Raw genomic sequence first — 9,750 nt, forward strand, 5'->3', positions numbered from 1 at the left:
TCTGATCTTGTAAAATGTGTGGTAAGTACTGCCGCTGTAGTTTACACATAGCACGTGTGATCGCAAATCTCGAAAGTGAAAGTAAAAAGCGATTTGAAAGCAGTTTCAATGCCCCGCATATTAATAGCGGCTCCCTTTGTAAATGGACATGTAAAACCGTTTCTGGAGATTTTTTGCCCTTACCTAAGCCACATACCTTCATCGTGTCGCTAGTCTCTGGTCTGCCTGTGCACGTTCATGTGCTTTGGAGGAGGTGTGGCTTTGAAGAGTGATTATGCAGGGAGGGTGAGATCTTATGCTTTCAAAGTGAGCTTGCTATTGCTAGCCTTTCCAAAATCACCTACCCTACATTTAACCTGGACATGACAGATATTTTGATGTAGGGCTGACAGATTCCTCAAGATATTCTGACTAACGCATTATTAAACATTAGCACAACCAGGGTAATTAAAAAAACAGCATAAAATGCTGTTTGCAACCGAATTTACTTCTATAATGTATATTCAACCATAAAGCTGATAATTATTTTCATGTTTCAGTTAAAATAAGAGTTTTTGAGATGACAGTCCACAAAGTCTTGAACGGAGTCAAGTTATTGCATTTTAAAATATTACGAGCTTTTATCCCTTTAAAATAACATGAACAGATTCATTATTCACAATAAAACCAGGAATGTTTATTAAGAAATAAATGAGAGAGGGTAAAAGTTTATTTCATGTTGACCTTAATGAAAACCTCAATGTATTAGAGGCTTGGAAAGCAGACAAGCCACAAAACATAGACAGGAAATGGAAGAGTGCAAACGGATGGTTTACAAATAATGAATTTTAAAGCCACAAGGGCCTACCATAATTATTCAGAGTTCAGGACACTTATGTCATGTGTACTGTTCTCATTTACTCTTTCATTAAGACATTAACCTTTATTATGCTGCAAAGATCAAGATTCTTAGTGCTGGAAAAGCTATGGATTATGAACCTTCTGAGGCACCAACCAAGCAAAAAGATGGTGAATTTCATGTGAAAGGAGGGTGTTTGTGTGGGAATTTTACCATATTGACTTGCTGGGCTGGTTACCGTGGAAGCAAGAAATGTCTTTGAGAGCATTATGGGTATACATATTTAACTCAACAGGTTTTCTCCTGCTTGTTGTTCGGCTCATATTTATTGAAGATGACCGCTCTATTGATTTCTCTTCTTATGGCATCAGCTGGGTTCTGTCGACGTCTGCACTTTTTTTCACAGATTAATCTCTGCCAGCAGAGCGTTTGCCTCATTTTCTGCCCTTGCTAAGGGCTGTACATTTACTGACAAGCCCTAATTACAGAAAGAGATGTACATGAGGTAACGTGAGGTTATGGTTATGGACCCCTACCTCCTGGTATCTGGTGTGCAGGGTTTGACAGATGGTCATTTTTCCAATTGAATAAGCAAAAGTCAGGTCAGTTTTGCAGAAAAACGGCTGATCTTCACCACACTAGGACCACTGACAGGTTACATAGCATCACATTTAACACGCATGACTAGATCAGCGTCATTCCATATTGAAAATTGGCCACTGGTTCTTCAATATATGACAAGGTTTGCCACGTTTACACTTGGTATTTGCATCTGATCATAAGCCGACAGTGCTAAACTTGACCATCTATGTACAGCTTTAAAAGAAACAAATGTCTGATTGATTTGAAATGGCTTAAACAAAAGGTTGTGGCAAAAGGTTTCATTGACATCACAGCATATTCTGGTGAAGAACCGCCCACTTAGACAGGAAGTGACCGAATGACAGCCTTGTAAAGGGGGACCAAACACAGTTTTGTTTTACATGCCATTTCGGGTGTAGGTAAACGATACTGCAAATTCTGCAAAATATATATTATTACGTTATATTATTTGAATAATATTGATTGTACTACCAACATGGAAAATACGTATTTAAATGTTGGCAAGTCTTTTACTAAAAAAGCCGAAATAGATTTTATACCAATAAAATTTTGGCAAATCCAGTGATTATTGCATCTTCAAAAGTGCCTCTTGTGTCCTATGATCCAGTATGGTGACAAATCAAGTCACCCCTCGAAATCTGGTCTCCATTAGGACCCCAGTTTGATCCCATTGGCTCAAATTACTTTAAATAGGTACTCTCTTTAGCGCCTGATTACAATTCCTACAAAATGTTATGATAAATGCTGTTTGAACTATGTTATAATGACCATTAATGTCTGTATTAGTTAGCTTATGCACTAGCATAGCATACAGAGACCCGATTAGCCTGATAGCTTAGGAATTTGCACTTACACATGTATTCACAATTATTTTTTATTTAATTATGTGTTAAATGTCCAAAGTTTTATTTTATAAATAAATGATGTTGAATTATTCACTTAATAGGATATTATTATTTTTATTTATTAATTAGCAGTTAATCAATTGTAAGAAATTCCGTTCAATTTGTTTTATTATGCATTAATTTGTTCTATTATGCACTATATAGTAAGCCATACATATTTTCAATTAATATCGTTCACATTTTTTTAGGATAATAATTAACTGATAGTTGATGGAGACCTGATTTCCAAGGAGGACACTATTTGTCATGACACCAGATGAGGCGCGAAGACAACCATCCTAAAGAGACATGGTGATGGAAATATGAGATGGGAGGAAACATTATACTTAAATGTTTACTCACAAAACTATTGCATTCCTTCAAGAAACTTTGGGTTCTCTCACAAAACATTTGCGTTTGCTTGCAAAACGATTGCGTTTCCCAGAGAAACTTTGGGTTCTCTAGCAAAACTGTTGCGTTCCCCCAAGAAACTTTGGGTTCTCTCGCAAAAAAACTGAAATATAGTTTTTTTCCCACCTCATATTATGTCAGTCACAAAGGTTTTGCGAGGGAGCGCAGTTTCTCAGGTAAATGTAAAAGTTTTGCAAGACCACGCGAAGTTTCTTAAGGGAACGTAAAAGTTTTGTGAAAGAACACATTGAGATATTACTTTTCCTCCCATTTAATTTTTTCCATCACCATAAGCCTTTAGGGGCTCCATTACCAATCAGATTAGAGTATACCAAATTGAGAAGGTCATCAAACGGTCAGCAAATGTGCTGACTACATGGATACATATCGGTGGGCCATACACAACCTCAAGAAACCTTCCAGATCTGCCGTGCTGCAGGATCATTTAGCTCAGTGTGCTCAGGCAAAATAACATGTGATTTGATGAGAGAAGACAGGGCTGAGTGCAATGAAAATACCCACGATGCCCCAGTCCTTTAGATGTGATGGCAGCCTATTGCACTGTTGCAGCAAAATCAGTGAAAGTCCCTCTAGAAATCTGCTGTATCATACAGTTGCAGGCCCTGTCTGCGTGTCTGTCACTCTTTCTTTTCTCTCGCCTGAAGTCCCTTTATCCTTTCATTCCCAAAGTTCTCTCTTTTTCTGTCCTCCTCCCTTTCTTTTTCTCGCTCGCTGAATTCTTTCCTCCTGCGTGCTTTGTCTTTGTTGTTTCACTCTCCTTTCCGCCTACACGCTCTTGTCCTTTCAGCTCAGAAACCCTCTCACATTCCCTCTCTGTCTCTCTCTGTTTTGTCTTCCTCATCACTCGTTCTCCTTTACTCACTGTTTACTGTATTGTTGCAAGCAGGGCTCAGCGATGAGGCTTATTTTCGGCTTGTTATTTACTGGCTAGTCTGGGCCAGTAATTCAGTAATTACTTCACTGCCTAAATTTTCACTAGCATCACCAATTATGCATTTTATTTAGCAATGTGTATAAAATGTGTCATAAAATATAACTACATTTTCATTAGGCATTTTTCATTCTTTTTTTATACTAACAAAAATAAACTAATAATAATATATTTTAATTTTAATGTTTAAAAATGTTATATAATGATTGTAGGACATTTTACAGTTAATGTATAATATTATCTCCTTGACTTCATAAACACATTTTCTGGAAAATGATGATGATGCAAAACATTTCTGATTGACTTATAATTTTCAACCCATTCTTACTGATATTTTCAAGTAGGCTAACTAACACCTAACAATTATTTTGAAAATCAGATAAACTAGTGTTAAAGGGTTAGTTCACCCAAAAATGAAAATTAGCCCATGATTTCATGATTTAATTATTCAAAAAAAGTATCATTAAAGTTTCTGGATTTGACAAAAAAAATCCAAAATGTCCAAAACTTGTGCACTTGATCTGAGACGTGACTTTTTTTTTTTGCAAATCACCTAGATTCTTGGTGATGCTAAATATATCACTGTAAACCAAATAGTTATGTTTGCAAGGCATGCAAACAATGTTCAACAGTGTAGTACAGTCCAAATAAAGAAAGTGACATTTCTGTCAAAGGGCCCCAAGCTCCGAACCAGTGTGTCATCCTTATTGTTGAGCTGTTCTGTTGCATTAGTGTACTACACACCTCTTTCCTTTTCTGCCCCCCTTCTTCCTCTTTCTCTCAGTCTCCATTTCCCTTTCACCCTCTTTTTTGCTCTCTCATTCTCTCGTGCTTTCTGCAGTAATGTGTCCTGAATATTGATGAGGTGAGAGTTGCCCGTCCCTGGCTGCAGGCCAACTCACATTACAATTCTCCGTTTCACCCCTGCCCACTTCAGTCAGGGCCACCCATTAGCTATATCGGCCACATGTCGCCCTGCGTTGTCTTTCAAGAGCCCTCCGCATTCCAAGGCCTATCCCTCATAAATCCAGCATTGCCCTTTCTACTCCGTGCCAAGCTCTTAACCACGAAAAAAAGACAGAGCGCGAGAGACATCCATCGTCAGGAAGAAAGGCTTAGGCATTTTAAAGGGGCACTGACATTCTCACTGCACTGCCCAGGAGGGATCACAATCATTCAGGTCAAGTGCACCAGCATGCTGAGCACTTTGAACAGCGATTGTTGTAAATCTGAATTCCAGCCAGAGGAGACCAAACTGCATGAACATAAAACTTAGGCAGGAAATTCAGGCCTACTCAATGTAAAAATGCTTCTAGAAATAAAAACATGAAATCTCAAATTGTACTGTTACATACTCCTGGTTATTCATTGTGCATGTGATTGCACAGAAAGAAAATGTTTGTCTTTGCAGTCTTTTATCAGGATGTAATACCTTGCTTTGCCTACAAACTGGTTGATGTCATCAATTCCTCTTATTCTTGAGACCCATCTGGTGTCTGCTTTCCACAATCCAGTCGATTCCCTATGGACAAGATCAAGTGTTCAATTGATGGAAGTTGTCATGCTTTTCATGACCATGCATTCAGAGCCTTCTAGCAAACATTGAATCACGTGCCAAACACATTTTCTCTTCTGTCCAGACCAGCATGTGCTTCCTCAGGCTAGTTTGTGCGAGTTAGTGCCCATTTGTTGACATTCTAGCTGGTGAACCAGCATGGCTATGTTTTTTGACAGCAAAACCTGGTAAACCAGCAAGTGAAGCTGATTGACTGACTTAACTGTTTGAGATGGTTAAAAGAAAAGTTCAATATAAAATACATTTTTGTAATGTTTTACAACTTGTCATTCCAAACTTGTAAAATTTCTTCTGTGGAACACACACACACACACACACACAAATAATTAAAACATGTTCACACCGCTTTTTCTACAAAAAATTAAACAGTAACCTGGGTCTGTACCTAAAAGTAGCATAAAAATAATTGATATGGTCTCATGTGCGCTATATTTCAGCTTCGTGTGAGGAATAGAAAAAGAAAATCATGGGGAACCATGTGAGAACCAATGGTATTTGGGATATTAATGTAATCTGACGCCATTGAACCTATAAAGTCAGCTTAAAAAGAAAGTTGCAATCAACCTTTTTCCCCTATTGTGACATATCTGAGTGAAATGGCTTCTTGAATGAGAATATAGGCTTGGACTTGATTTTGTACATCTGGAATTGACTGGATAATTCTCTTTTGCTAATTTCTGCGATCATGTGAGTGACGGGTTGTTGGAAGGGATGGATTATGGTCTGATGGGGACTCCAGTATACCATGCTGAGGACCATCATCCTAAACGCACCATCTGCTGAGGACCAGCTGCAAGGCTATCCTCTGTTTTTTTTTTTTTTTTTCCAGTTTTTGAGCATTTTAGATGTTCCTCCCCAGTTTGTGTTTTCCGACAAACATTTTTGGTAAATAAATCAGTCCCTAATGATGTAGTGGCTGGTTATCTAGTTCTGGACTGACTGTGGTTGCAGATGGTTTCTAAGCTCTGTTTACTGATATCACAGCTCGCTCTGAATAATGCATAAGGATCCTGCGGGAGTCAGGCTTGAATTTGCACCACTGCTGCCTCAGGGAAACCCGGCTTGTGAGAGTTTATTAAGAAGGTGACAGATTCTCCCTGGAGAATTTGGAGAACGATGCTTCCCAATCCTCAGCGCACTTGTGCAATCATGGTACTGGGGACAAAACACCTTCAAATACAAAGCATAAGGGAATAGTTCACCCAAAATATGTCGTTCCAAACCCATATGACTTTGTGGAACATGAAAGTGGAAAATGTAATGACTGTTTTCCATATTCTTTGCAATTAAAATAAATGGTGACTGAAGCTTCAAAGCTACAAAAGAACCATAAATTGGTCCAAGTCATACGGGTTAGAAATGAAGACCGAATTTTCATTTTTGGATGAACTATGCCTTTTAAAGGCCATTTTGGCTTCTGGTGTTGTTCTACCCTGCTGGTCACTGCTGACTTTGAGGATGATGTAATTGACAAATGTAAACCCACCCCTGCAGCTTTGGCACTATTTTCAGCTCCACAGCACTTCTTGCCTAAAACAACTTGGTTTTCATTATGACTCTCACATCCAGATGACCTTGTTGTGTGGGTCTCAGAGCGCAGGTGAAACATTTGGGTGTCCGATTACGTACACGTGTGTCATCGACAAAAAGGAATTATGGGATGTGACAATGTTGCGTGTGAGCCATCTAATCCATTTCGACACAAATGGAATTCATGTTTATGGGCATCCTGTGTGAAGGAGATGGATGAGAGCGTTCACTTTACTGTCTCCAGCGTGGATTTACTAATAGCTCTGCTGGGACTACATAAATTTGGCTTAACATTGTACAAAGTATAAAGCAGAACTGCTAAAAGGAAAACCACATTCTTACTTGTATCAGGAAGCACACACTCAGACACACACAGCACATCAGCGACCATAAGTAAAAGAACAGGATACGGCTTTCTCTGGGCATGATTTAAGCTTGTTTTAATTCTAGTTTTACCACATAAAATAACTTATTTTCCATAAAGGAAACACATTTTTACAAATAAAGACCAAACTGAGCAGAACAGAAGAATTGCTGAATGCTTAGACTGAATGCTCACCGCTCACATTGGGTTTATTTATCAGTTGATTTATGGTCTAACATTTGCTTGTATTTGCCCATCTTGTCTCTCTATAAACAGTTGTCATTACAGACTTTGGTCAAATGATATTATGCATCTAGCTGTTCTTCTTTTTAGAAGACGTTTTAACACCCAAGAAACAATTTACAGGAAAAGATATATCTGACTAAACTTCCTCCATGGGATGAAATTATGGCACTTGAAAATGACCTTTAGTGCAGCTATTTTGTCTCTATGGTATTTGAATGCCATTTTTGTGTCTTGCTTTGTCCCTAGCTATAATAATTAATGTTTTAGTTTATTTCTAAAATCTCCTATATTAGAATCTCTTTTAAAACTTTTAAGACTTTTCTTGTTACTGTGTTATTTGCTCTTGCCAGGTCACTCTTTTAATCTCAGCTAACAAAGTAAGCTAACTAACTAACATCATATTTTTATCAAAGTTAAATAAAGCTTACAAACCAACCAACCAGCTAACTCATAACGCTATGTAAGTCTTTGTATCATACACTGGATCAAGTTGTGATAGTTGCTCCTGCCTGAGCTAGATCACCTTTTTTAATCTCAACTAACTAAATAACTAAAATCTTAAAATTTTTAACTAACATACAAACAACTAAATATGTCTGTGCGTATGTACATCACTCTGATAATGCTACTAATAATATTAATTGGATGTGAGGGAGGAGACATCTTGTGGCTAAAAGGCAATGCAGCACTTATTTGTCACATTGCCACATTAACCCCTGATGACTGTTTTCTGTTTGAACTCTACAGACTGAAATCATCTCAAAATGGACCATCAGGACCACATGAATTCTGGACAGGTGGGTGACTCTCAGCACTCTCCTGGGAACAACATAGCATCTGGTGTAGCCAACATGACCATCAGTGACGGCCATCAACAAGACATGAAGAATGGGACAGCAGCACATATGGGACCGGGTGACGGGCCAGTGAAAGGTCTGTATATAGAGGGAAAAAAAATGTAGTTACTGTAATAAAAAGAGGGGAAAAATTTAAGCCTGAAAACCCCCTTTTCCCCACAAAGCGCAGAAGAGCTGAGTGATACTCATGGCAGTGTGTTTCTCGCTTATGTCTCATCTCATACTGAGAAACCTGACACATATGCTGACAGTGACACTCAGCCATGTGTTGGTTTCAGATGTCTGTGAAGATATTCATTGATTCATGTCAACTACAAAATGTCTTGTAGAATTTATTTGTTGGGCCTTATTTTCCATTTGTTGAAGGACAATGGAGATCACAATCACAATTTCCACATTCAAAGAGTCGGTTTACACAGTGATTGTGATCCTTATGAAAGTGTGGTCCACAAACCCTTACATTTTAAGGCATCCCCACCAAAGGGTTCCCACTGTCAATGGAAAACCTAAGAAATGAAGAGGAAAAAAAAAATCACACGATTTCCAGGTGTCGAAAAGTCAGAGAAATCAATAAAATGCATGGAAAAATAGCGGAAATATCTATGTAGAAAATATATTTTCCTAGTTATGCAAGAATTTGCTTTGCAGGGCTTGCAAAATTTAAAAATCCCTGGCAGCCCTTCGGACAGGCATTCTTCAGATTTTGGAAAAATTAATTAAATTAGCCCGAATAAAAGATATTGTATTTTTTCTTCAAATAACAAGTCAAGAGAGTAGGGGTGCAACGGATCACAAATCTCATGGTTCGGATTATATTACATTATCATATCACATTTTGAGTCACAGATCGATCCATTTTTCAGATGAGCAAAAAAAATATGGTTCGTTATTATTTAAGTAACACTTATTATTTAAAGAACAATTTACTACTTCAATACCACAGCAAAAACTAGTAGCATAAATAACTAAAAAAAGACATCCTTATCCTAAAGATTTTGGACAAAACAGATGTCTTCAACTGTTGGAAAATGAAGTTCAGTTAAGAATAGCTTTTATAAGACATTTTGTCCTGCCTGCATTGTGTGCTCACAATCGTTTTTAAAGGGGTCATATGACGTTGCTAAAAAAGAACATTATTTTGTGTATTTGGTGTGGCTGAGCTTTCAATGTTGTTACGGGAAAGGATGAAGCTGATTGGTTGGTTCTTGTCACATGACCCGCGGTGCGCTTGCGGCATTCTGAAAAGTTAAAACGTTTTTATCTCGATGCGGCGTGGACGCGCCTGGAAAAAATTAGCGCGTCGCTTCCATTATGAGCGCGCCTGCCGCGCGTCTACATTTGAAATAACGATCTTGAGCACGCAAAATACGCGATATGTGAACGGCCCCTTATACGGTCTTTTTACTAGTTGCGTTGCATCACGCCGCGTAAACATAAAACCATGTCTGCATTTGTGATCGGAGAAACGACAAACAACAAGCGCTACTCT

At 38.2% G+C, this 9,750-nt stretch overlaps 1 protein-coding gene across 10 annotated transcripts in view; it reads left to right on the forward strand.

The window, feature by feature from the left end:
* The window catches only part of LOC107740646 (microtubule-associated protein tau-like), a 37,190-nt gene that overhangs the window by 10,193 nt on the left and 17,247 nt on the right, over positions 1–9,750 (forward strand). For all 10 annotated transcript variants that reach the window (XM_016553148.1, XM_016553145.1, XM_016553146.1 and 7 more), the window contains one exon: positions 8,152–8,337. In XM_016553148.1, the coding sequence (XP_016408634.1) occupies positions 8,169–8,337 (169 nt within the window). In that variant the 5' untranslated portion in view covers positions 8,152–8,168. The remainder of the gene's footprint in view (positions 1–8,151; positions 8,338–9,750) is intronic.

Source organism: Sinocyclocheilus rhinocerous, unplaced genomic scaffold (assembly GCF_001515625.1).
Source record: "Sinocyclocheilus rhinocerous isolate Xijiao unplaced genomic scaffold, SAMN03320098_v1.1 scaffold705, whole genome shotgun sequence".
NCBI lineage: Eukaryota > Metazoa > Chordata > Actinopteri > Cypriniformes > Cyprinidae > Sinocyclocheilus > Sinocyclocheilus rhinocerous.